The sequence below is a fragment of the Stigmatopora nigra genome, chromosome 23 (assembly GCF_051989575.1).
Source record: "Stigmatopora nigra isolate UIUO_SnigA chromosome 23, RoL_Snig_1.1, whole genome shotgun sequence".
NCBI classification, from domain to species: Eukaryota; Metazoa; Chordata; class Actinopteri; order Syngnathiformes; family Syngnathidae; genus Stigmatopora; species Stigmatopora nigra.
The window spans coordinates 237,595-262,793 of record NC_135530.1 but is presented as its reverse complement, the minus strand read 5'-3'; the positions used below and the strand labels follow the sequence as shown (position 1 = coordinate 262,793).

Below are 25,199 nucleotides of genomic sequence, written 5' to 3'. Positions count from 1 at the left end.
CGACCATAGGCATTCCATCCAATTGGAGGACACTTTGGTCGCCAATGACTTAAAGGACAAAGCCGCTTGGGAGTTAACACGCTTCATTTATTTTCTTTTGACATGCTTTTGAGTGTGAACGTTCAGTGTGCTTCATTTACGTGTCAGCGCGTCCTTCCGGCAGCAGGTCCACGTAGGCGCCCGTCACCAGACTGTCCTTGGTCACGCCCAACTTGTCCATCAAATCCTCAGCCACCTTCCGGCGAGCATCAATCCAGAGAGATTTTGGGAGACCATTCACAGGAGGGATTCACACACACACACACACACACACAAGAGGGAAAAAAGCAAACACACCTTCTGCCCGTCCTCCAGTGTCTGTTGTGGACGCATTACGACCTGCAAAGGTGTTTCAAAGTGGCGTTAGAGATGAATTGAAAGACGCCATTAACGCGGAAAAAGACGAGAGGCACCTCGAGTTCCATGTAGTGGCCCAGGCCTTCCACGCTGTCCAGGTGCACCCGCGTTTGACCCACCAGGAAGAGACGGCGCTCCTTACGCACCTCGCCTTTCACCCCCAAGGCGGCGGAAAGCACCGCCTTTGGCGTAGGAACGCACAAGAGTGAAGACTCCGGAGGAACGCGCCCGGCAAAACGTGGCGGTCGTACCTCGAGGCCGCTCGGGTCCGAGGTGGGGACGACAGAGTATCGGGACAGTTTGGGTCCGTCCTCGTCGGGACGCTCGTAGAAGATCAGCTGACCCGAGCCGTCCTGACGACACGGACGAAAGGCGGCTTGACGAGTGTCCGCCCGACGCAGCCACTCACTCACCGTCAAGTCTCGCAGTTTGAGTCGTCCGCGGCGGCAGTGGAAGAAAGTGTCCCGCTGCCTGATGACGCTGCCTTCCGATTGGCTGAGTTGGGACGCCATCTTGGCCAACTGCAGCGGCTGGCTCACTCTGGCCTTGATCTCCACATTGGACAGCATCCTACGCTCAAAAACATTAATATCGCGTCGTACACTCGCGGTCACTTGGCATAATGGGCATGGTCTCGTCAAGAGCACACGTAGACGAATAACGGACATGTCAAGTTCATCCAATTAAAAGCCGAATTTTATAGACACATTTGAACGGAAATTGACGTTTAAGCGATATTGAAGCACATCTCCTGTACATTGCGCGTTTGTAGTACAAGCTCCGGAACACACGTACACAAATAATAGACTTGTCAAGTTCATTCAATTAAAAGGATAAACCCGAATTTTATATACACATTTGAACAAAAATTGACATTTAAGTGGCATTGAAGAACATCTCCTGTACATTGCGCGTTTGTAGTACAAGGTTTACGACGTACAAATGTTATGTGTACCATAACTTCAGGCAGCTAACTAGCAAGAGGGTTATTAACGGTAGCATAGTCCTATTTCTCTCTTTTTTTAATAACCGACTCCACTTAACAGCAATATTAGCGTTCAGAGTTTATTTTTATGCCGTGACAGTTATCGTATAAACAAAGACATAATTAACTTACTCAGAAATAAATGTACAGCGTCAACGTCGTAATTGTTTGTTGGTTTTTTTACGGTGAATTGAAATTCACGCGCCGAAACTGGACTGTAACCGGAAGTAACACGGAAGCGTGAATTTGAGCGAAACAGTTGTCCTCGTAAGGCGGCCATCTTGTAACAGAAACAGGGCGAGCAATTCAATGAGAAATGTTGATACTTTTTTTTACCATAAACAAATGTTTTGTAAATTCGCCAAGAATGCAGCATTTTAAGAGTATTATAGGATTATATTCCGCTGTGCGCTGTTACAGCTATAATTCAATAAAATAAACTATAATTAGGAAAGATTAGGTCCCATTGTTTTCTTTGTTTATCTGACCCCTTCAGGAGGTATTTTTATGTTGTTGCAAAAATGACACAACGTAGATGCTTTAACAGCGAATGCTTTTATTAATAACGATCCTACGGTCAGGGGTCGGAAGGATGGCGAGCGAGAGCCAATCCGACGCGATCGTTTCCTCGATCGAAGATGCTGTAGAACTTTGTGAGGAAAACGTCTCCCAGGATCCACAGCGGGCCCTGAGGCGTCACGATGTCCACCGCCATGAAGCCGCTCAGGCACAGCTCTCTGCCCCCCAGCATCTCCTGCGCGTCACGGTTCAGAAGTGCACATTTTCCGGGGCCCGACCCGAAGAGACACCGGCCGGCCATCCCTCACCTTCCTGACGTACTGATCGGCCGTTAGCGTGAACTCCGTGCCGCCCAGGACAAAGGTCACCCGTGGCAAGCTGGACAAGCGGGCGCAGTCGATGAAGAACTGAGAGGCACGGCAACACGGGTGGTTACGTGAGTCGGCGCGACGCCGCCGCGGCCGCCGTCGCGCCCACCTCTCCGATACTCGTGGGCGTGGCTCCCAGGAGCTGCTGCAGGCCGAGGATGTGGTCGGTGGGCCCGGCCACCAGGGAGGTTCCCGTGTCCACGATGGCCTCGCAGCCGTGAGGACAGAAGGTCTCGATCCCTTGGACGGACACGCTGAGACGCGGCGGGGAGGGCCGGTGAGGACCGGGCGCACACGACACCGCCAGAGCGAGTATCGTACCTGTCCATGTGAATCTGCCAGTAGCCTTTGGCGGTGACGGGGAGCCACGTGATGGGTCCCTGGTACAGCGCCTCGTCGGTGCCGCCCAGCAGGAGTTCGCCGTCCGTGTCTTGACGGCCGCCCGATTTCCTGTGGTGGGGTAAAGCTCAAACCTCAGCGGGTGCCCGTCACCCAGCCAAACCACGCTCTGACCAAATGGACCCGGGCTTGACCTGCTGAGGAAGAAGGAGAAAACGGGCTGGTCCAGGGAGTTCTGCGCCATCATGCTGTCAAAGACGGGGTTCCCCAGAATCTCGGCCAAGGGCGGGTACGCCATGCCCAGCACGCCGTCGAAGCGGGCCACCACGAAGGTGGAGCCCGGCTCGTACACCGCCTCCCCGAACTCTTGGTTGAGCACGCGGACGTTGCCCACCTGCGCGGACACACGAGGGGGGATCCTGGGGACGGGCCTCGGAGAGCGGCCCTCCCGTGGCGGCCGGGGCCCACCCCCACCTTGAGCGCGTCTCTGGCCATCACCCCGAGCAGGTGACCCGATCCGTAATGGATGCCGAAGGTTCGACCGTCGTGGAGGTACGAGGACGACTCGAACGCCCGGAAACGTTTGTGCACCGCTGCAAACGCGTCGGTGGGTTATTGGCCTCTTATCGTCCAGTGCGGTCAAACTGTTCTGACTCCTCGAAAACGCGGGTCAGACACAGAGAGAGAAATTGTGTGCGCGCGCTCGCTCGCGTGCACGTTCAAGGTCTGAGCCCGTGCCACGCGTCAACTTTACCGCAGGCTTGGCTGACGCAGTACGACGAAGGCACCCACAGGTCCGCCGATCCCGTGTCAAAGACCACGGAGAAGTTCTGCGCGGGAGACCCCAGGCTGATCTCCCCAAAGTATTGGGCCTGCCAAACACGGCGCGGGTCACCACCTCAAAAGTAGCACGTTCCGTCTCCACTTACGTCCATGAAGTTGTAGAGCTTCTCGCTGGAGCGCCCCAGCCGCAGCGACGGCGTCCCGGCGGGGTAGCAGTGAGCGTAGCGCCGGCTAAAGGCGTCGGGCCGGTGCTGGCGCAAAAAGTCGTCCAGCGCCCCGTCGGCGCGCAGCTGAGAGCGGATGGAGCGCCTTCGTTGCAGAGGAAGCCTGCAACGGCGGTGGAGCTCAAGGCCCCGCCGCCAAAGGCCCCCAGAAATTGCAGGGCGTTTGTTACCTGAGCACGGCCAGGCAGGTGGAAGCGCTCAACAGGAACAGCGCCAGTTTGATCGCGTCCATCACGTCCGCTTGCTTCGTCCGCCGCCTCGCCTCCGCAATGGCGAGCGGCAGAAGCGCGCCGGCTTATCAGTGGCGGGACGCCCGACGGGGTTCCAATCGATGCGCGCGCACGTGCGCAATCAGCGGTGTTGACATTTGGCGGGCCAATGTCACGACACGTTGAGGTCAACAGGCAGGAAGAGACACGAGTGCGCTTGGTGCAACTTTGGGGATTTTTATTGGTTAACAAAAGCAAAAGTAGAAGAAAAGACGCTGGCGCTAGCCACCCACGCCCTGCGCTGCGACGCGGATAAATAAAGAAGGAAGGATCCATCTTCGGTGAAGGGCTTTCTCTAACAAGGATGCTGGTCGGGAACTCTCTTCCTGCAAACAAAGGGCGCCGATGTCACACGCCAGAGACTACGGGATTACGGCAGCCCCTCCCCGACTGACCTGGGCGCCGCTTTGATGATGTTGTCCACCCTCAGGATCATCTCGGCCGCCTCGGAGGCGCTGAGCAGCACCTGCCTCTTCACCTGGAAGGACTCGGTCACGCCCAGCTCCGCCATGTTGCCCAAGGCGCCTTCCGCCATGTCTGCACAAATCCCCCAAATGGCGTGAGCGTCGTCGTCGTCGCCACAATTGGGGGGAGGCGCTGGCGTCGGTCGGTCGGTCGGTGCCACTCACTCAAGCCGAAGGTGGTCTTGTTCTCCTGGTGCGCCGCGCGCAGTTGGGCCACCAGGTCGGCGCTGTCGTATCCGGCGTTGTCGGCGATGATGGTGGGGAGCTGAAGGAGGAGAGAAGGAGCTTTTCACGCTTTGCACTCCAGCTGCTAAAGGAGGCGGCTTCTTTTTTTTTAGGTACCATCCTCAAGGCCTTGGCAAAGGACTCCATGGCCACGGCCTCCTTCCCCGGTGTCTTGTTGGCCAGATCGCTCACCACCTTGGCCATCAGCATCTCGGAGCAGCCTGAAACGGCATCGTCCAGTTCAGTCCTCCGTTTTGGGAAGGGGGCCCGGGCCGCGTGAAAAATAAAAAGAATTGAAAAAGCTCACCTCCCCCGTAGACGGTGCGCGGCTCCTTGACCGTCTGCGCCAAGACGCAGAGCGCGTCGTGCAGCGAGCGCTCCGCCTCGTCCAGGATCTGCTGGGTGGCTCCGCGCAGCACCACGGTGCAGGCCTCCCCTGCAAAGAAGGTGGGCGGGCGTTGAAGGGCGGGGACGGACAAACTCCGGCCCGGTCCGGCCTGGTTTCGGGCACGTACCCATGGCCACGCCCGAGAAGTGGATGAGCGTGTCCTCGCCGATCATCACCTCCTCGATGAGTTTGCAGTGGCCCAGTCGCACCAGCTCGGGATGCTCGAAGGTGGACGCGATCTCGCCGCCTGAATCGTACAAGGGGGAGGGTTCTCGGCTCAGGGCACAGCGGGGGCGCCGCCGAGCGTTTCAAATGACCTACCGGTGACCAGGGCCAGGCGCTCCACGCCGGAAAAGTCGGCGTGTTCGATGGCCATGACGCCGGCCTGGGCAAAGAGCTGCTCGGGGTAATTGTAGATCAGTTGCCTGCCAAATGAAACGTGGGCCGTTAAAACGGGTCGACGGGCGCTCCCCGACGTGCAAAGGACCTGTTGATGAAGCAGTTGATGCCGTGCTTGAGGATGCGCTCCACCTTCTCCTTCATCTTCTCCTTCTCGGCCAACTCGATCTCGGCCACCTTGGCCGTGGAGTCCACGCGGACCCTGGAGCCGAAGATCTGCCAGACCCAAACGGACCTTGATGTGCCCGCCCGTCACTCTAGTCCCCCCCCCCCCCCCCCTCCTCTCACCTTGATCTTGTCAGTGTCCATGCCGGTGTTGGCGATCAGAATGTTGGCGTTTTCCAGCCTCTTGGGTTGGTTCACGCCGATCTTCTTGTCCAGCAGGAAGCCTGAACGGGCACAGCGTCGGCTAGCTTACAATCGGTCAGCCGGGGGCACCCGGGAAGCCGGCCGTCGGCCCGGGAGCTCGCCTTCGTCCAGGTAGGAATCGGTGAGGCTGCCCCCCAGCTTCTTGATGACGTGGATGGCCTCCAGGTTGCCCGAGCCCTTCAGCCTCAACACGGCGTCCACGGCCAGGCGGGCAAAGTGATCCTTGTGGTGGGTCAGCAGCTTGGACGACAGCGTGGTGCGCGCAATGTTCAAGAGGTCTTCCTGGAAGCGGGCCGAGTCGTCGCTAGGGAGAGAGGAGGGGCCAATGAGCCGCCACCCAAACGCCGGCGGGCACGCCAGGCGAGGCGGGGCACCTGTGATTGACGGCCGCGTCCCTCAGGGCGTCCCTGGCCACCTGCGTGGACTTCCTCCAGCCGGCGATGATGGTCTGCGGGTGGATCTTCTTGGCAATCAGAAGCTCCGCCTCCTGACCGGCAAAGAGGGCGCCGTCAATTCACACTGGGAAAAAAAAATGGAAGGGGGGCGAGCGGGCGCAGACGCTCACCCGCAAAAGTTCTGCCGCCAGAACCGTGACGGAGGTGGTTCCGTCGCCGACCTCGTCGTCCTGGACCTTTGACATGTCTGTACGGTGGCAAACGCGTCAAAAAGCCCACATTTGCTCTGTAGACACGCCCCCATTGGTCCCGCAGACACGCCCCCGAGCCACCCGCACGTCTTGACTTACCGACCAGAACTTTGGCGGCGGGGTTGTCGACGCCGATGGCTTTCAGGATGGTGGCTCCGTCGTTGGTCACCGTCACGTTGGCGCCCTTGCCGCTGCCCAGTAGGATCTTGTCCTAAATAGCAGTGGTGGTTTCACCCGCGCTCCCTTTATTTCAGGCGGTCCGTCGCGTCCACCTGGCAACCGGACAGACGTACCATTCCCTTGGGTCCCAGCGTGCTCTTCACCAAGTCTCCAATGGCTATGGCGCCCACAAAAGATGACTGCGTGGACAATGCGGAACACTCGTGAGCCACTCAGTGACGCTTTTATCAACGGCGTAAAAAAGAAGTAGTAAGGAGACGCACCAGACGAGCGGTTTCAGCTTTTTCTTCATCAGCTCCATGCTTGAAGATGTTGACGGGGGCCATTGACAAGGAGGCCTGTGGAAAACAAATGCCCTTGTGATCCACCTCATAAAGTGAGCTTACCAAGTGTGTGCATTCGTTCAGAGTCGAAAGAAAAAGAAACAAATAACTGGAAAGTGCAAGGGGGGGGGGGGGGGGGGGGGTGGGACTAACGGAATCTCCCAAATATTCGAGCAGCCCTAAACGCAGCATCACTCCTTCGCGAATCCACGAGAAGGTTCGAGACGAATGACATTTCAATTATAAAAAGCTGCAGACAAAAAAGTGAGCAATACTAACGGATAATAAAAAGGAGTTGATTAGTTTCCCCACACTACATTGCTAATCAGCGTCATGGTCTTTCATGAAACGCTGACAGCCACAAAGACAGCATGATAAGGCTAGCGACTCAGATGGATACATTTTTTTTTAAAAAAAACGTCTTTTAGCCGCATCATGCGAGATACGGGTTACTTGAAACGAAGTGAAACTATGAGCAAATGTGACTAGTGTCTGCATTGTCTTCGCTGCGAATAAGCCCCATGTGCTCGCCGGTTAGCAACAGCAGCTAATTGGGCGCTAACAGAGCGAAACATATCAAAGCAAATTTCCAATTTCAAAAGGGTTCGTGCTTCTTTCGGCCGTCCTAAGGAACTTCCCCTTCGGCCTCAAGTGTGTATTGGGGCTTAAAAGAGAGAATAAAACGAGTGGTAGCTCACCATGATGACTGCGTTATATGGGTGGAACCGGAGAAAGAGAACTGCTTATTCTTCGTTTATTCCTTCTGGTAACTTAGACTCGCTGCTACCCTCCAACGGACACAAAGTGAAACTGTTGCCAACCAAATTTTATTTCACGTTGGAAAAAGGGTTGTATAGATAGACAGACGTCCGTGCAAGGCGGGGCATAGGCGATCGAAGGCTGACCCGTAAGTGATTGTCCCTCACTCAAGAAAAAGGATTTATTTGTTCAATTCCGAGCAGTTTAAGGCAGCATCCACGTGCATGGAATGCGCTACGAACTGAAACAAAGCGCCGATAGAAAAAACAAGTCAAAACTTAATTTTCGCAGAGTCGAGCTTCGGATGAGCCGAACCCACGAACAAAGTGTTGCATTAATTGCAACATGTTCTTCAGTGGTTTTACAGTTTGTTTGTTTTTTGGGGGTGGGTTCACGGGGTTCCTCGGGCATCTCACAACAGAATAAATGAGGTCAAGGAAAAAATTGAAAATGGAGTGCTTTTAAACCCTCAACCCTCAGCGACCGTCAGTCCTCCTCTTCGTACTCGTCGTCTCCGAACGTCTGCTCCTCCATCTTGGGCAGCGAGTGCGAGCGCGCCGCCACCTGCGCCGCCACGGCCGAACTGAAGCTGAATGCCCGCGAGCCGTGGATCTCCGTCAATCTGTCCATGATGGAGACTGTGGGAACTTTGGCTCGGAGGGGGCGGACGGCATCGTCATCCCGGGCCTCGTCCTCGTCGTCCTCGTCGCCGTCATACTGGTGCGACTCGGACGCGCCGCCGCCGCCGCCTCCTCCTCCTCCTCGCGCGCAAACCGACGTGGCCTCCTCGCCGTCTCCCTCGGCCTCCAAACCGCAGCTGAACTCGGAGGGGTCGGGCCTCAGCCGCAGCTCTTTTCCTTCCCGCGCTTCCCGTCCGTTTCCTCCCTCCGAGAGGTCGTTTCTGCCCCCGTTGCCCTTTTCCACCGGCTCGGCCGATCCGTCGACCGCGGCGTCCGAACAGCGAGCGGAAGCGGCTGCGACGACAGGAAATACTAATAAAAAATTGGGTTGCCTTGGCGGAAGTAAGCGGGGAAAATGCCCATACGACCTCGGTCACTGAAGAGCATCTGTTTTCTCTTCATCCTCTCGCCCTCGGACGCACGGAAGCCCAGCACCGATTTGAGCTCGTAGAGGACGCGACGGGATTCCTCGCGCTCGCGCCGTCGACATTCCCGCTCCTCCGGAGTCTGCCGGTCGCACCACGCTTCCTCTCCTTGGCCGTCCGAGTCCGACTCCGAGACGTAGGCTTCGAATTCCTGTCACCAAAGAGTCCAATGAGTGCTTTCTGTCGGGCGAGACGGCGGGCCAAAAGGCGGGCCAAAAGGCGGGCCAAAAGGCGGGCCAAAAGGCGGCCCAAGGCGCCTCCCACCAGTTCTTCCGGAACGGGATCTCTGTCCAGGATCAGAGGACAGGGCGGAGGAGGCTCGGGCGCCTGGACCGGGGGGGTCCCGCACCGGTCCCGACTTTCGGCGGCCCCTGCGGGTGTGGCGCGTGTGAAAGCGGGCAATCGTTCCATCTCCGGGTGAGGAGATATTCCTACCCGGACAGGGGTCGGCCCGCCTCAGCATGCGCTCCACCTGTCCGACGGTGTCGTCCCAGCAGCCGGCGCTGGCCCGCATGTGCGGCTGGAGCTGGTTCAGCCTGGCGCTCAGCTCCCGGTAGCCGTCCGGGGTCAGCTCGCGGGCACCCTTGGACACCGTCAGCTTCTCCAAGTCGTCCTCCAAGATAATCATCCTGACGACGATGTCGGTCGGGGTCAGCAAGGTGGCCGCACGTGGGCGCACGTGGGCGCAAGCCGCGGCCGCGTGGTCTCACTCGCTCAGCAGGGCCTTGAGATGCAGCTGCAGGCTCCGGACGGAGGAGTGGAGGGCGTCCAGCTCTCGGCTCTTCTCCGGGCCCCGGGCGCCGGGGTCCCGCGAGCCCACCCGCGCGCCCGAGCGACGGTGGAAGTCGTAGCTCCGCCGGACCTCCTCCAGGCAGGCGGCCAGCGCCCGCTGCAGAGGCTGGGTCACGGCGCCGATGGCGGCGTGGAGCGCGGGCGCGTGGGCCCGTCCGCCTCCCTGGCGCTCCTCCTCCAGGCGGCGGGGCGACATCAGGAGGGCTAACCTGCGGTAGCACTCGGAGCTTTGCCCCACCCACAGCTGGAACAGGACCTGCGGGAGGACACGGCGTCCCGCGGTCACTTCTGGCGCATCCCGTCGCCTTCCGGAAGAGGAAGCGGCGACCTTGAGGGCCGGCAGGCTGTAGTCGTCGGTCAACTCCCGGGCTCGCTCGTCGGCCAGCTGCTCGATTCCCAGGCCCAGGCCCAGTTCCTTCAGGGGCACGGCCGAGAGGTAGTTGGTCACGTTGTCCACCTCCGAGCCCAGCGGGAATGTAGAGGGGGGGGGCGTTAAGGTCGGAACGGAAGTCGGACGGGCTGCCGGTCGGCCATGCCCCACCCCGCGTTTACCCGGCGATAGTGGCGCTAGGCCAAAGGATATTCCTTGAGCATGTGACAGGTGGCCCTGCGCGAGGCTCTGAAGGCCGAGCGGAGGGCCCGGTAGAGGGCCTGGCGCAGTCCCCTCAGCTGCCGGCTCCCGGGCCCCGCCCTGCTAAAGTGGCCGGCCGCGCTCACCCTGTCGAGCAAACTTGACAAGTGAAATGCGATACGACTGTAGAGACGTCCCTCGACTGGTACAGCAAAAATACCACAGACAAATGGGGGAGCAAATGATTGGAGGGGACACTGGTGCACAATGGGCCGGCCCGGCGATGTTCCCATCCCATACGGATAGCACCAGATTGAATGCTATCACCTAGGACGGGGGTGGGCTGGCTAACTATTCCGCTGTGGGTGCCACATTCAATTCAATTCAAATTCAAAGCGATGGGCAGATACGATCGCTGCCTCGGTCTCCTTTGGACCCTTTTGGCACAAGTGGGGTGGCGGGTCAAAGAGTCAGCATGGGGACATCCCTAGCGGCGAACGGACAAGAAAACGGCGAGGAGGCGGGCGGGGGCGACCTTACAGGGTGAACCCTCTGGAGATGACTTCCGTCTCCTGCACCAGACGCAGCGCCTTGCGGGACAGCCCCGTCAGCGCCTTGCTGTCGCCCAGCAGCGCTCGCAGCTGCGACAGCCTCCCGTGGACGGCCCGTTGGGCGCCGCCGCGCTTCCACAGCGCCGCCGCTCGCGTGGCGCTCCATCCCAGCGTGATCAGGAGCCAGAGGAGGCTCCACGGCCACCAGGCGCCCCCCGACGCCGAAAAGAGCCCCGTCAGAATGGCCGCCGAGGCCGCCAGAAAGGCCGAGTCCCTGAGCGGACCGACTCCGTCAGGGTTCAATTCCTTCAACTCATTGGTGAGTTTACGTACCGTGAGGAGGGCGCGGCGAAGAAACGGGGAGGAGGCGGAGCTCCGCCGCCGTCGGGCGTGGGGCCCAGCGTCATCAGGCCGGGGTCCAGCAGCTGGATCAGCTCCACGTCCTCCTGCAGCAGCACGTCCCGCTCCAGGATGCAGCGCACCGAGTACTCTCCCAGCACGCCGTCCTGCCACAGACAACGTGGTGTTGAGGTGGGGCACTTTTTTTTTTTTAAATTCTTTCTCGACTTTGACCCACCAGCTGCCTCTCCAGCGTGTCAGACGAACGGGCCGCCTTTAGAAAGGGGCTCAATCCCCCCAAGGATTGTGCCAGCATCCGCACGACTAACCCCTAGGCCAGAGCAAGAAGAAAAAGTGCTTTTATCTTAAAAGTGTCTCCGGAGCTCTTCTCTCCGGCGACCAAAGACTTCTCGTCCCGAGGTGGTGGTGGTGGGGGGGGGGGGGGGGGGGTCAGCACGTCCTCACCTCGGCCTCCGGGGACCCTGGCCAAGGCGTCCCGGGGCGCTCATCTTCTTCCCGCGCCGCCGTCGGACACGCCTCAAAGTCCGTGTGTCCCAAGTTGTGCAAGTATCGAAAAAGAGGCGAGTTCTGTGGAGAAAAGCCAGAGGTCAGGTGGGCTTCCGTCTTACGCCGACCTGTCGAAGCATCTTTGGTCAGAGGATCCCAATCTCCTCACGTGTCAATCTCCGAATGACCGGAATAGATGATGGACGCCGGAACAAATGATGGACGCCGTAATCCCTCCCTCGCCTTCGGCATCATTTTTATGTCACGACGGGACACTTTACAGATGCAACATGGGAGTGGATACATTTGCTCTCGGGATCATACCCACTTCCATAGGCACTTTGAGCTCATTTTGTCGCAATCCAAGAGTGTGCGTGTGCTATCCTTTTGGATTTATTTATTGTTATGGTCAGAACCGACCCGTTGGTTCCGTCCAACTGGTCGTCCCGCCCCACCTTCAGACACCGACAACCAATAATAGTCTACAAACCTGCCCCGGGGTTATCATTAGAACAGCAAAGCATCCGCGTGTTTTACACTTAAACGTAAATATATATCTATTTTTTTTAGATAAGGCTAAGGAGTGAGTTTGTATTTGTGTTGCAGCATGACAAAGCATCGGCTAACAAGTACGACGAACCTCAAACACGACATCTTCGTCAAACTCCTCCATCATGGCGCTCCTCCATCGACGCCCGCCATACCAAACTTGGGAGACGACTTGGTCCCGAGAAAGGAGAAAAAGCTAGAGAGAGAAGGGAGTGAAGTGTCAGTTTAGCCCATTGCTAAACTTAGCCTAAAAACTACAATTCCCTTCGAAGTGAAACACTTTTTCTACTTCTTCGCCAAAGAGAAACATACACCCTTGCCCCATAGCGCCATCTGCTGATCATTTTATGTACGTGCCGGACCGTTAGAAAGGTTACCCGAGGCAAAAGTACAACAACAAAAATCGGAGGACGCCATTTCAAAATAAATCACACAACTGACCCTAAATAAAATAAATGTGCCCGTCAAAAAAGATGTATTGAGCACCCGTACGTATTAATTAAACCCCAGTTAAGAGAAATCTATCGTACTTCCCAAAAAAGAAACAAAAAACTCGTCGTCGTTCCCAATGAAGTTTGAAGCTGCGTCAACAACCGGAAAAGGTTTGTAAGCAGCATTTGTCGCTTGACTCGACCGACAAACTTGCCGAAGTTGGAAAAGTCTGAGAAATATGGCAAAAGGCACCAAGATAAAGTGGTTATCGGCGGATGTGTGACGGAGAAAAAGGAGTTCAAGTGGCGCATGGCGGTGGATTTCTTGTTCGCCAAGTGGATTTGCGAGTGACAATGGTGCTGAGGCAGGAAAGAACGAAGATCTCGTCCCGCTTCCATTGAAAGTGAATGTACGTTCCTCATGGAGAAAGCAGCAACAACTCGGGAGTCATGAGCACAGGTTTGTTTCACATCGGCCGCACCGCGCTCGACTTTTTTGGATTTGGAACAAAATCCCTATCAAATGGCATTGTTGTGGGGAAAACCATTGTCCAAAGTTAGCGTCCACTGTTCACCGACCGCTTAATTACAGGCTCCTCGTGAGAGGGGAAGAAGAGAGAGAGAGAGAGAGAAAAAAAAACATCGCCTCCACATAAATAGTACAATAGGACTCACTAGACGTGGTTTGGGGACTTGTTAAGGCGCATCCAAAAGTGACACTGGTTTTGAGTGGCCGCCGACTAGTTTGTCTTTTGCCCCACTGTTGATGCTGCGGCTCCAAATGCTCCAAATGCTCCAAATGGTTAAGGTACACCTCGAGTCTCCTCGTATGGCTTCGACTAAAGTCTCGTCCTCACGTCCATTTGGCGTCATTCAAGTGTCTTGTTCAGTTGACGAGTCAGTCGAGAGACTTGCCCGACGAGTGTGCGACCACTCGTCTGTCGCCGTTCAAAGTGGCCGAGGGGCGGCGAAGGGCGGCGAAGGGCGGCCAAGGGCTTTCGTAGCGGCGTCACGCACGACGCCTGCCTGGATCGATTCGCCGATCGCCGAGGAGTGGCAAATATTTGTATTGGAAAAAAAAAAAAAACAAGTTTTTACAATGGGAGCTTTTTGATATCTCCCAGTCTCTGCTTAATGGTCTTTTGGAATGTGTCTTTTTTTCATTTATTTATGTCTTTTTTGTTGTTGGCAACATCAATTTGGCTTCTCGGTCTCCCGTATTTCCCCATCGGCGCGTATTTGTGGCGTTAATCCTCCCCCGTGACGTCGGCGTGAGCAATTCAGCCTCCCCCTCACTTCATCTAGGCCGGTATTTGAGGAAGGAAGTCCAATCAATGCACGGGCGTGAGACCATGTTGACTCCTTTCATGTGTTGTGTTGTCCACGCAGGTGTGAAGAAGCCACCGTTAGCTCCCAAGCCAAAACTAGCCAGCGTGGCCAAAGCCTGCCCCCCGCCCCTGGCCCCCAAACCGGGCCCCACCCAATCCGCCCGGCCTTCCCCCGCCACCCTCAAGCGGGCCAAGCCGGCCCTGGCCCCCAAGCCCCGCCTCCCGAAAAAGCACGCCCCGTGGGCCCCCGGAGCCCAGTCTGGCCTATCTGCGGGCCGGGGTCCCGAGGGCGACCCGTCGCCGCCCCGCGCTAGAAATGGCGTGCTGTCGGACCACCGCGGGCCGCCGATGCCCCGCCGGAGCCGGAGTTTGGAGGAGGACGCGCCGGAGGCCAAGAACGGAACGGACCAGAGGGCGGCCGACGAGGACTCTACGGGGGTCGGCCAAAGGCCCGGGGGCGAGCCTCCGGGACGCTGGGAGAGTGCGGGCGACGGCTCTGAGACGGGTGACGGCCCGTGGACGGTGGACGACCACGACTCGATCGACGGCCACGACTCGATGGACGGCCCCGGGAAAGTGGACGGCCGCGAGACGATCGACAACCACGACACGACGGACGGCGCCTGGTCTTCGGCCGCCCGAGCTCACGGAGGGGCGGCGCGCGGCGACTCCTCGGTCCCGGCGCCTCCCACTAAGCCCCTCCCCGTCCCACGCCCCCGCAAGCACGAGAGGGCCACTCTGGTGAGGCAGGACGGGACGGAGGGCTCCCCGGAGGAGATGGGGGAAAAGGAGCACGCCCCCGTGCCGCCCCCCCGCCAGACCTCGCTCTCGCCCGGCCTCCAGTGGCGGAACCTGCGGCAGACCGCCTCGCACTCGCTCACCCTGCTCACCCGGCCTCAGCGGGCGGGCCAGGAAGACGCGGTGGCCTGCGTACAGGAAGGGGAGGAAGACGGCTACGGGGATTTCAAGCGCTACCCGGTCACGCGCAGCCTTCCCAAGCAGCTGAAGTTGGGCTGCCCACCACCCCCGCCGCAGGCCAGGAGGGCCCTCTCGGCCGAGGAGCGCCCCCCACCCAGAAAGCCCCAGCGGCACAGCCTCCCCGCCGCCCCGCCCTCCGCCTGCCCGCCGCCGCCACTGCCACCGCCACCGCCGCCCCCCCCTCACGGCCCCGCCAGGGAGTTGCCGGCGCCCCCGCAGGAGAAAGCCTCCTGGCGCTTGACCTTCTTCAGCCGCCACGTGGCCGGCAGGAGCAGCGTGCCGGCCAAGAGCCGGGCGCCGCCACTGGGGGGCAAGCAACGGGCCAAGTCCTTCTCGGCCGCCGACCTGGCCACCGGCGCGGCGGACCCCAACAACAAGCGCGGCGGCCTCTGCTTGCGGAAGCTCTTGGAGCTGCGCGTGCCTGTCAAGAGGTTGCCCAAGCTGCTGGCCAAGGGAGGCCGCGCGCCGGACGGTGAGCCGGACGGTGAGCCGGACGGTGAGCCGGACGGTGAGCCGGACGGTGAGCCGGACGGTGAGCCGAACGGTGAGCCGGACGGCGATCCCGAGCGGCCCGACGGCGGCGTGGCCGACTACGAGAACGTCCCTCTCTACGAGGAGATCCCCGAGTACATGAACTTGCCCTTTCACAACGGCAAGCCGCGTCGGTCGCTGGACGACGCCGACGTTTACGAGACTCAAGACCTCTACCGGAGCGTCGGCGACGACCCTCTGGACAGGTTTGGTCCCTTTTGGTCCCTTTTGGTCCCTTTTGGTCCCTTTTGATCCCTTTTGGTCCCTTTTGGTCCCTTTTGGTCCCTTTTGGTCCCCTTTGGTTTAGCTCAGCGCTCTAGCTTGCCGGAGCGTTTCAAATCTCCCCAAAATGACAGCAAGTGTAGAAAGAAAGAACGATGACGTGATCACCGTTGACTCCCAGATGACTCAAAGCTAGTTCAAATAGGTTCGGGAAGCCGTGACTTATCTTTTCGTCCGAGAAACCAGCCAATGGCGCCCGGCGCAACAATCAATTTGTCTCTCAGCGCTAAAGGAGCATCTGTGCAGTGAATAGAGCCGCCGGAGCCCAATTTCCAAGAGTGGAAAAAGATCCATTCGCCACCTCGCTGTTTTCAGACGTGATTTTTGGTCCTCTGCAGCGAGCGGACGAGGAGGGGCGTCCACTCCGAGGAAGAGGACGAGGCGACCCGCAGTTGGGACGAGGACGACGATAGCTCGTCCACCGGCAAGGAGGACGAAGGCGACAAACAGGTGACAGCGTGCTCTTGCCGGGATTGATTCGGAAAGATAACGTGTCCGCAAATAGCTTTGCTGATTAAAAAAAAAAAATCAAATCAATCAATAAAGTTTGACTGGAGGCTTTCTCCTTTGGACCACAGGACGAGACCAAGCGCAAGAAGGTGGCGCACATCGCTCAGGAGATCATGAGCTCGGAGAAAGTGTGAGTCGTCGTCGTCCTCTTAAATGCACTAACCACATTTCAATTTGGATTATTCCCCAGAGGCAAACTAAACGCGCCTTTTTTTGCCCTGGACAGCTTTGTGGATGTCCTCAAGCTTCTCCACATAGTAAGTCTCACACCATCATCCTCCCTGTACTAGTGCCATCCAGTGGCCGGGTGGAGAACGTGTGTTGGGGGTCAGCTGGTATTGTTTTTTGTCCACGGACGCACGGACGCGGGTGACAGCTGCTTCCTCTCGCCACCCCGACTGACCTGCGCGCGCACACACTGACATAATTGCAGCGCATTCTTGTGGCCAGAAATCTGGCCGGCGTGCATTTTTAGGAAAGTGCGTGTGCGTGCATGCGCGTAGGTCACCAAAAAGTCAAATGTGATGTAACAAAAGTTACAAAAATGCTGTTCATTTCATCTTATTTGGATGTACTAACTGTCAAACATAGACACTGCTCCCTTGTGGCCAGTGAAAGACTCTCACTGAGATGAGTATTATTTTCTTTTTTTTTTTTTTGCCCCAGGACTTCAGGGACGCCGTGGCCAAGGCCACGCGTCACAACGGCAAGCCGGCAGTGGACGATCGCGTCCTGGCCCAGGTCTTGTACTACCTGCCTCAGCTCTACCAGCTCAACAAGGACCTGCTGAGGGAACTGGAGGAGAGGGTGGCGCACTGGTAGGCCGGCCGCAGTCGGCGGTGCCAGGGGACGGACGGGTGCACCATTTGCCTCACCTCACCTTTGCCTCACCTTTGCCTCAACGTCGACAGGAGCGAGCACCAGCGGCTGGCGGACATCTTTGTGCAGAAGGGCCCGTACCTGAAGATGTACTCCACCTACATCCGCCGCTTCGACAACAACGTGGCGCTCTTGGACGAGCAGTGCAGGAAAAACCCGGCCTTTGCCGCCGCCGTGCGAGACTTTGAGGTGAGCCGCCGGACCGCTGGCGGAGCCCCCCCTTTCTGACTGACTGCGTTGGGCCTGTGCAGACGAGCGCCAGGTGTGCCAACCTGGCTCTCAAGCATTACCTGTTGAAGCCCGTCCAGAGGATCCCCCAATACCAGCTGCTGCTCACAGGTACTTGACTTTTTGCTTCGACTTTGTGCTTCTGGTAAGCCAGGAAAGCCAGTATCCTCCCATCCTCCCTTCCTTCCTTTCTTCCTTCCTCACTGCTCTTCTAGATTACTTGAAGAATTTGCCCCGGGATTCAGAAGACTACGGGGACACCGAAGGTGAGCGAGAACGGAGCGAGTCTACTCGGGTAGCGCTTCTTGTCTGACGCCTGGCGTTCATCCCGCCAGCGGCCCTGGGCATCGTCAAGGAAGTGGCCAACCACGCCAACGACATCATGAAACAAGGGGTGAGACGGCGGCAGTCGGGAAACCCGCCTGCCCACCCGCCATCATGGGCGTTACCCCCCTCATCCTGGCGCTTTTTACAGGATAACTTTCAGAAGCTGATGCAGATCCAGTACAGTGTGAACGGCCACCACGAGATCGTTCAGCCCGGCAGAGTGAGTTCCCCGCCGGCTCGCCGCTTCGGCCGCTTCGGCCGCTTCTGGAAGGTAAAGGACGTCTGCCGCAGGTCTTTCTGAAGGAGGGGACGCTGATGAAGCTCTCCAGGAAGGTCATGCAGCCGCGGATGTTCTTCTTGGTAAGATCTCTGGGTCGCCCGGGCCGCCGCCGCCGCCGCCGCCTTCTCCTTCACCTTCTCTTTCTTCTCAGTTCAACGACGCGCTCATGTACACCACGCCCGTCCAGTCGGCCCAGTACAAGCTCAACTGCGTGCTGTCCCTTGCCGGCATGAAGGTGAGAGGGTCCGCCTCGCGTGCGCACCAGCCGCGAACCCTTTGCTCTGCGCGTGGCAGGTGAGCAAGCCCAGCCAGGAGGCCTACCAGAACGAGCTAAACATCGAGAGCGTGGAGCGCTCCTTCATCCTCTCCGCCAGGTGGGGGGAAAAAAGCCGTCCGTTTGCGCTTTCTTTAGCCTGAGCCGCTTCCGGCCTTCCAGCTCGGCCACGGAGCGAGACCGGTGGCTGGAGGCCATCGCCGAGGCCATCGACGACCACGCCAAGAAGAAGATCAGCTTCATTTCCAGCCGCAGCCAAGAGGAGGTGACGTTCCCTCCCTCCCGTACTCCCACCCGTTTGACGTGCCCACCCCCTCCCTCTGACAAGCCACCACCAAACCCCCCCCCCCCCCCCCCCAATCCCACAGGCCGACGGCATGCCGGACGGCAGCGCCCCGCTGGGCTCCAAGGCCCCCATCTGGATCCCCGACCTGAGGGCCACCATGTGTATGATCTGCACTTGCGAGTTTACCCTGACCTGGCGGCGCCACCACTGTCGCGCCTGCGGGAAGGTAGCCCCCACGTGGCGGCGAGCTATCGGCGGCCAGCCCAAGGCGGCCAGCCCAAGGCGCGCTCTGGCTGATTTGTGGCGTCCGGGCAGGTGGTGTGCCAGGCCTGCTCCAGCAACAAGTACTATTTGGAGTACCTGAAAAACCAAGCGGCACGGGTGTGCGACCACTGCTTTGCCAAACTGCAGGAGAACAGTACGTGCAGGAAGTTGTCTTTGAAGCACCCTAAGCCACGGCCCACTTTTTGCCTTTTGGGGATACGGCTCACCTTTGGCCTTTTTCCCCCCCCCCAGGCGACCGGCGCGCCTCGTCGTCCGTCTCCCCCATCAAATCGGGAGCCTTCTCCTTCAGCAGGAAACAAAAGAAGATTCCGTCCGCCCTGAAAGAGGCGAGTGGCCAAGGATTCAGCGACCGGCTCGGGCCAGCCGGGCCGGTGCGACGGGCTCGCCGTTCGGGCCAGCCGTTGACCCGCCTCTCCCGACAGGTGTCGGCCAACACGGAAAACTCCTCCATGAGCGGCTACTTGAGCCGGTCCAAGGGCTTCAAGAAGCCGTGGAAGCGCCTGTGGTTCGTCATCGAGAACAAAGTTTTGTACACGTACGCCGCCAGCGAGGTGAGGGTCGCCGTGGCCGCCGCCGTGGCCGCCGCCGCTGCCGTCGTGGCCACGGATCCAACCCTTGAAATGGTCGCCCGGCGGCAGGACGTGGCGGCGCTGGAAAGCCAGCCGCTGCTGGGCTTTTTCCTGCGCGAGGAGAAAAACGGGCCGGCGCGGAAGCTGCAGTTCAAGCTGTACCATAAAAACACGCTTTTTTACATGTTCAAAGCTGACGACGTCCCCACCGCGCAGAGGCAAGTGGGCCTGTACTTGAAAGATACTTGAATGCCAATCCCACCTTTTGTGTCTTTTCCCTCAGGTGGATCCAAGTGTTCCAGCAAGCCATGATCCTGGAACAGTAGACGGACGGAGCGCAGCGCAGCGCTTTGGGTGATGGCCCACGGGACGCCACTCTTTTCTTTCCTGGACTAACTGGGAGCTTTTCTTTATTTCCCAGTGCTGCCAAAAAGGCCCCATCACGTGTGAGCAAGTGCATCGTTTTCCACGGCGGCTCAAGTGAACCGGGAACAACTATTTGATGTGAACTTTAAGCATTTGACCGCCACTGACAATGAATGGGACATTGATCAGTGCCATCGATAGGCTTGACAGAAGAAGGGTTGTTTTTTACTGTGGAAATATTGCGTCATGGGACAAAACTGGAAGCAGTGATATTGTGTATATGACAGCGCAACGTTGTTATTTATTAAGTAAGATGAAGAAGGTCGCTCTCGGTCCGTCAGACTGTTTAGGTTCATTGTCTTTTTTTCTTTAAATAAGGGAATGTGCTTGCACTATCCATCAGGGACGCGCTCAAGAAACACCTCCCAAAACCTGTTTTGTCATTACATTATTTTTTTATTCGACTTGTCGGTCTCACGTGTAACAAAATGGGATATTGTTCATCCCTAAATTGTGTTTTATCCACAATCTTCAAAGTGTTTGTGATTGACATGAATTATGTGTAGAAAATATCAAGCGTTTGGAGGTCGAGTCTCTGACATAACAATATAATAAACTGTCAGGCAACAGTTTCAAAATAAAAAAGTAAAAATAAGGCAACAAAGTTCTAGTCTGCTGTGTTTATTTGGACTGGAACCCAATTGCGTTGTGCTTGTTGCCGTCCGGGCATTTTTGAAAGCAGGACAAATCGTTGCCACCGCCAAATAGTCCCCCCCTTCCTCCAAATAGTTCCGCCTCCAAATAGAGTCCCTCAAAATGGCGGAGTACGTCAACATTGTCCGACGGGCTTTGGGACAAATAGGAGGTCATGGCGGAGTCCGGGGCTTTCTCCTACAACTCTTCAGGTGCGTCGAAGTGATCATTACGACACGTGTTTCCAAATACTATATTGACGATGACTGTCATTGTCGCACAGTGTCAGGCAGGTGATTGACCCCAACCCTGACCCTAGCTCCATAGCTGACGTTGATCGCAAAGCTTGTTGTTTTTCAACGGGAGTGTAGCTTTAGCGCTGAGATTGATTTGTGTTATTGTTTAATGTCTCCCGTGACAGGGTAAACGACGTGAAGACGGGAGCCCTGATCGGTGTGGACAAATATGGCAACAAATACTACGAGGACAAGAAGAACTATTTTTTTGGTGAGGAAGTCAGCATCCACAGTCTCAGTCAGTCAGTCGTTTGTTTCATTTTCCTCCCGGGTGTCCTAAATGTTTGCAGGCCGCCATCGATGGGTCATCTACACCACCGAGATGAATGGGAAGAAGACTTTGTGGGAGGTGGACGGCAGCATGGTGCCCGCAGAATGGTTAAGTCTATGTTCACAGTTGGCATGTCCAACAAGTGCACGACCGCGTGTTGACGGCCGCCCCCCCCTCCCTTGTCGCCAGGCATTGTTGGCTCCACTGCATGACGGACAACCCCCCCACCACGCACCCGCCCGAAGCCAAGAAATTCCTGGCCGAGGTGCACCAGTTCAACGTGAGCGGCACGCCGGAGCAATACGTGCCCTACGCCACCACGCGCAAGAAGATCCACGAGTGGGTGCCCCCCAAAGCCCAGTAACTCCAGAGCCATCCCGCCTGGGATCTGGTTCTCTGTAAAGACGTCCCGCTTCAGTAAATCTTATTCACTCATGACCCCGGCATCTTATTTTCTTTTATTTATACCTGTGAGTAACATTTTGCACTGTGTTTTCCCAAAAGCAGATTGGCTTCACTCTTGTCTAAAATGTGTCAAAAAATGACATTTGAACGCCATGGATTGGTTTCATTTTAGTGCACGCTGCCCCCTGGCGGATGAACTAGAAAAGAGCCCAAAATGACCCATATGGGGCTCGAATAGGGTAAACGTTGCACGACAGTAACCATGAACCATCCTATACTACTTGCTGGTCCGTGATCTTTGGATATAAGCTTGGTCTTAAAATATCCCCCAATTTTGGCGCGACTATTCAGGTTATCGAGGAGTTCTATCCATTGCATTGTACTACAGGGCCTCCTTCTTCTCAGAATGGTTTCGTTATTTGCCAGGCTTTGAGTCATGTCCACCACAATGCACATCTTGGGCACTGTTGGAAATAAATGTGAAATAAATGATTGACTTCCGACGCACTGGGTGTACTTTTTATGAGGAGAATAATGGGACATCCCTGGCCCCTCCAATCTACTGACACGTTTCTGTGCTCACGAAAGAACTTTGACCTCCCGTCTTGGATGATCGAGCTCAACACGATGTCAAGTGGATGAAGGTTATTTCTGAGGTGCAGGGAACGAGCCACGGGCTTGGTGCAAGCGATCTCGCCGTTTACAACGTCCTCGGCCAGCAGGTCGGTACATTTTTATATACTTTGATTTCAAACAACTCGGGGTTTTTAATCCTCTATGTGGGGCAAAAAAAGTCTCCCGCCGTGGTGGACCCAGGCTGTTTGAATATGTCCATTGTTATATTGAGTTTTAAAGTTTCTTTCCTGAGATCGTTCATGATTTTTAGGTCAAACAACCATTCTGACTAGTACTGTGGAGAGACTTGTGCAATTGATGTGAATTCTATGTACATTAACTTCATGTACATGTTATCGTAGTACATACATCACGTATTCCACTTCTTATCTCGCAAACGTATACACGAGGCAAGCAATGAGCGCTTTTCACGTGAGGTTTGGGAAGTCAACGCCAAAACGGCAACGTCATCAACAAGCGCCTTCCTCCGGCTCGCTTTGATGACCTAGCCATAACGAAGCTGGCTAAACATAAAGAAGTTTTGGTCCACAGGCAAGAGAAATGGCGACATAGACAGCAGGTGGAGTGCATTTTTTTTGTTCAAAAAGCAATGTATTTGATCGTTTGTGTCTATTTTAGGTTGACGCGTTGTTTACGGTCGCAGAGATCACGTTTTTACTCGTACTTCCGCAGTTTGGGTTAGATTATTTGTTGTCGAGACGGATGTTTGCGCTTGCACGCCAAAGCAACATTGAATAACTGCGCACGACCGCACCTCATCGAAATAGAAAACGGCATTTTGAACGTCTTTGAAAAGTTGTCTCCTGTGACTTGATGCTTTTCGATTCTAGCAAGTGGTAAAATAGCGACCATCGGTGGCGAACCTGATCATTGCGCCGTGCTTGTCTCACAATCTCACAATTCCTCCTCTCTCCTCCTCCTCCTCCTCCTCGTCCTCCTCCTCCTCCTCTTCCCTTTTGATTGAATTGGATGACAGGCAAGGTGAAGGTAGTTGGCGTCATGTCCCAATCCTCCGCGCCGCCCCTCTTGTCCGTGGCGCCCACGCGGGCCCTCGTGGACGAGCCCTGGAGGGTGCGGGTGGACAATCTGCCCCCCGGAGCGCCCGTCACGCTGCGTTGCGAGCACCGGTCGGAGGACCAAGACGACTGGGAGGCCTACGCCCATTACGTCGGCGACGCCGCCGGAGCCGTTTCCGGTCTGAAACCGGCGGCCATTTTGCAGCCGCTGTCCGCAGGCGACCCAGCGAACGTCGTTTTGTCTTTCAGTCGCAGACGACGCCAGTTTAGGAGGCACGTACCGAGGGAGAGAAGCCATGGGCTTGCTGTGGAGCATGCGAGCGGTTCCCGGCAGCCGCCCGGGCCTCAGGTGAGCGGGACGACTCGGGCGCGCGCGTGGCGCTCCCATCTGGAACCCCGTGGCGTCCCAGCAGACTGAGGAAGAGGAACGTGCTGGGCCCCATGCTTTTCACCGTCTCCGTCTTGGCCGGCCACGTGGGCCCCGACTTCGGGGAGCGCCTCCCTCTGGCGCGCCAGCTCGTGGAGAGGTGGTACTTGGCCCCGGGGGTGCGCAGACTGGAGCTCAAGGACCGAGGGGTGCGAGGGACCCTCTTCCTTCCTTCAGGTGGACGCGCTCCGCCGGCAAGCCGAGACGACCGACCGTCTAACTAAGGTCCAATGGGCGCCTCCCGCAGGTCCGGGACCCTTCCCGGGGCTGCTGGACATGTGGGGTGGCGGCGGGGGATTACTGGAGTACCGCTCGGCCTTGCTGGCCTCGCACGGTTACGTCTCTTTGGCGCTGGAGTACTTTGCCCCCGGCGAGCTGGCCTCTTCCGACCTGGAGTTTCAGTATTTTGAGGTGAGGACACGGCGCCGTGGTGGTGGTGGTGGAGCGCCGCCATTTTAGAGGAGCCGCCCCTTGTTTTTTTCTGGCCAGGCGGCCTTCGACCTGGTCAGACGTCATCCCGCCGTCCTCCCCGATCGAGTGGGAATATTCGGTCTTTCCCTGGGCGCCATGGTGGCCATCTCCTTGGCGGCCGAGAGCACCCTGGTGGAGGTGAGCCGTCGCCGCCGCCGCTAGCCAGCAAAATGGCCGCGCCCCTGACCCCAGTTTCCGTCGACAGCCCGCCTGCTGCGTCTGCATCAGCGGCAGCCATTTCTTTCCACGCGACCAGCCCCTGAGTCAAATCGGCCTACCCACGTACGGATAGGTTGTCGCCCGACGCCAATTTTCCACGTAGGTACTTAAATAAACACACGTGGTGTGCTGGTGGCGGCGACGGTGACAGAAACGTCAGCAAGATTCGCCTGGACGAGGAGCAAAACTTCATCTGGCGAGATCTCAGCCTGCCCGTCTCCGGCGACCTGTCCCGCAAATCGGACGTGAGTTGAGCCCAACCGGTGCCCCCTGGCGGCTGACGTCTATGTGTGACGTTCTTCCGCTTGACAGGTGAGGAGAATCAAGTGCCCACTCTTGCTGGTCAACGGTCAGGACGACCAGAATCATCCGACTGTGGAGTACGCCGAGGATGTGAGCGAAGGTCCGTTTTCAAATTGACTTGATGTTGCGTATAAATAAGTGTATTTTTTTTTTCTTTTTCTTTTTTTTTTCTTCCCCTCTTTTTGGTAAATTTGTGATGGAGATGGAGCGCATGATGCGCTCGGTGGGGAAGGAGCACCTGCTGACCCGCCTGGAGTACCCCGACGCGGGTCACCTGATCGAGCCGCCGTACTCGCCGCACTTCCGAGCCACCAACTTCATGTGGGACCGCCAGAAGGCCCGAGGTGAGGCGCGCCGCCTCAACCTTTTTACGGCCCGTGGCTCACCCGTTGCCGCCGCCGCCCTCCGTTTAGTCACCATGCTGTGGGGAGGCCAACCCAAAGCCCACTCGGACGCCCAAGAGGACTCCTGGCGCAAGATGTTGGCCTTCCTCCGGCGCCACCTCTACTCGCCGGCGCCTCCCAGGGCCAGGATGTGAGCCCGCTCTTTCACCCCCGGGCAGCTGGGACGACGACGACGACGATACACTCGGGCCCTCCCTCCCGAATTTTGGCGGACATTTTCTGGACGGTGGGTCGCGCAGACATTCCATCCGTTCGCTTCATTTCCAACATATTGGCTTGAGCGTACCATCATGATAGTACATTTGATCACTATTTGAGATATGTTTAGCGGGCTCCCGTTTGTTTGTTTTCCCCCTGTATTTGCCGTCGAACAATAAAGCCGCTTCCAGTTGGAGAATCCTTCATCTTTCTTCCCTAGTCTTACGTTGAAATTCTAACACCAGGAGCAAAACGC

General features: G+C 57.3%; 7 protein-coding genes across 11 annotated transcripts; 3 read left to right on the top strand and 4 right to left on the bottom strand.

Moving 5' to 3' along the window:
• Positions 1-66: 66 nt before the first annotated feature.
• LOC144181165 (uncharacterized) lies at positions 67-1,644 on the bottom strand. The gene is made up of 6 exons (XM_077709503.1): positions 1,514-1,644; positions 810-966; positions 648-749; positions 453-578; positions 337-378; positions 67-235 (listed from the first exon to the last, which is right to left on the bottom strand). The coding sequence occupies exons 2-6, from the start codon at positions 963-965 to the stop codon at positions 137-139; spliced, it is 525 nt and encodes a 174-aa protein (XP_077565629.1). The 5' UTR covers position 966; positions 1,514-1,644; the 3' UTR covers positions 67-136.
• A 273-nt stretch (positions 1,645-1,917) lies between these two features.
• On the bottom strand, positions 1,918-3,934 carry nots (nothepsin). Its single transcript, XM_077709985.1, has 9 exons — positions 3,785-3,934; positions 3,537-3,717; positions 3,362-3,479; positions 3,082-3,200; positions 2,802-3,001; positions 2,590-2,718; positions 2,378-2,522; positions 2,209-2,307; positions 1,918-2,135 (listed from the first exon to the last, which is right to left on the bottom strand). The coding sequence occupies exons 1-9, from the start codon at positions 3,844-3,846 to the stop codon at positions 1,959-1,961; spliced, it is 1,230 nt and encodes a 409-aa protein (XP_077566111.1). The 5' UTR covers positions 3,847-3,934; the 3' UTR covers positions 1,918-1,958.
• A 110-nt stretch (positions 3,935-4,044) lies between these two features.
• cct2 (chaperonin containing TCP1, subunit 2 (beta)) lies at positions 4,045-7,722 on the bottom strand. Its single transcript, XM_077709351.1, has 16 exons — positions 7,576-7,722; positions 6,818-6,892; positions 6,668-6,733; positions 6,474-6,585; positions 6,294-6,370; positions 6,103-6,215; positions 5,830-6,032; positions 5,648-5,748; positions 5,448-5,575; positions 5,282-5,385; positions 5,088-5,207; positions 4,880-5,008; positions 4,690-4,793; positions 4,513-4,612; positions 4,279-4,420; positions 4,045-4,209 (listed from the first exon to the last, which is right to left on the bottom strand). The coding sequence occupies exons 1-16, from the start codon at positions 7,576-7,578 to the stop codon at positions 4,179-4,181; spliced, it is 1,608 nt and encodes a 535-aa protein (XP_077565477.1). The 5' UTR covers positions 7,579-7,722; the 3' UTR covers positions 4,045-4,178.
• Positions 7,723-7,789: 67 nt separating this feature from the next.
• On the bottom strand, positions 7,790-13,468 carry vezt (vezatin, adherens junctions transmembrane protein). Of its 2 annotated transcripts, XM_077709349.1 has the most exons (13): positions 13,157-13,468; positions 12,142-12,246; positions 11,460-11,582; positions 11,233-11,325; positions 10,989-11,161; positions 10,645-10,929; positions 10,117-10,263; positions 9,862-10,009; positions 9,452-9,789; positions 9,177-9,370; positions 9,006-9,112; positions 8,685-8,892; positions 7,790-8,610 (listed from the first exon to the last, which is right to left on the bottom strand). In XM_077709349.1, the coding sequence occupies exons 2-13, from the start codon at positions 12,175-12,177 to the stop codon at positions 8,123-8,125; spliced, it is 2,340 nt and encodes a 779-aa protein (XP_077565475.1). In that variant the 5' UTR covers positions 12,178-12,246; positions 13,157-13,468; the 3' UTR covers positions 7,790-8,122. The 2 variants fall into 2 exon arrangements, with proteins under 2 accessions (XP_077565475.1, XP_077565476.1); XM_077709350.1 differs by lacking the exon at positions 13,157-13,468 and having other exon boundaries at positions 10,117-10,251; positions 12,142-12,362.
• On the top strand, positions 12,296-20,268 carry fgd6 (FYVE, RhoGEF and PH domain containing 6). 2 transcript variants are annotated; one of them, XM_077709348.1, is made up of 21 exons: positions 12,296-12,941; positions 13,871-15,524; positions 15,939-16,050; positions 16,179-16,240; positions 16,337-16,367; positions 16,777-16,928; positions 17,022-17,178; positions 17,241-17,328; positions 17,433-17,483; positions 17,553-17,611; positions 17,693-17,764; positions 17,836-17,904; positions 17,976-18,059; positions 18,119-18,198; positions 18,261-18,363; positions 18,467-18,610; positions 18,700-18,802; positions 18,901-18,995; positions 19,092-19,220; positions 19,308-19,456; positions 19,522-20,268. In XM_077709348.1, exons 1-21 carry the CDS (start codon positions 12,890-12,892, stop codon positions 19,562-19,564), a joined length of 3,489 nt encoding a protein of 1,162 aa, XP_077565474.1. In that variant the 5' UTR covers positions 12,296-12,889; the 3' UTR covers positions 19,565-20,268. The 2 variants fall into 2 exon arrangements, with proteins under 2 accessions (XP_077565474.1, XP_077565472.1); XM_077709346.1 differs by lacking the exon at positions 12,296-12,941 and having other exon boundaries at positions 13,382-15,524; positions 19,522-19,592; positions 19,660-20,268.
• Positions 20,269-20,360: 92 nt separating this feature from the next.
• ndufa12 (NADH:ubiquinone oxidoreductase subunit A12) lies at positions 20,361-21,772 on the top strand. The gene is made up of 4 exons (XM_077709564.1): positions 20,361-20,509; positions 20,719-20,804; positions 20,884-20,971; positions 21,054-21,772. Exons 1-4 carry the CDS (start codon positions 20,421-20,423, stop codon positions 21,226-21,228), a joined length of 438 nt encoding a protein of 145 aa, XP_077565690.1. The 5' UTR covers positions 20,361-20,420; the 3' UTR covers positions 21,229-21,772.
• A 531-nt stretch (positions 21,773-22,303) lies between these two features.
• On the top strand, positions 22,304-25,142 carry LOC144181194 (peroxisomal succinyl-coenzyme A thioesterase-like). Of its 3 annotated transcripts, none has more exons than XM_077709552.1 (11): positions 22,304-22,464; positions 22,882-23,100; positions 23,171-23,270; positions 23,335-23,525; positions 23,596-23,759; positions 23,838-23,957; positions 24,025-24,101; positions 24,190-24,283; positions 24,351-24,431; positions 24,544-24,685; positions 24,755-25,142. In XM_077709552.1, exons 2-11 carry the CDS (start codon positions 22,905-22,907, stop codon positions 24,877-24,879), a joined length of 1,290 nt encoding a protein of 429 aa, XP_077565678.1. In that variant the 5' UTR covers positions 22,304-22,464; positions 22,882-22,904; the 3' UTR covers positions 24,880-25,142. The 3 variants fall into 3 exon arrangements, with proteins under 3 accessions (XP_077565678.1, XP_077565677.1, XP_077565676.1); XM_077709551.1 differs by having other exon boundaries at positions 24,351-24,441; XM_077709550.1 differs by having other exon boundaries at positions 23,332-23,525; positions 24,351-24,441.
• The last annotated feature ends 57 nt before the right edge of the window (positions 25,143-25,199 follow it).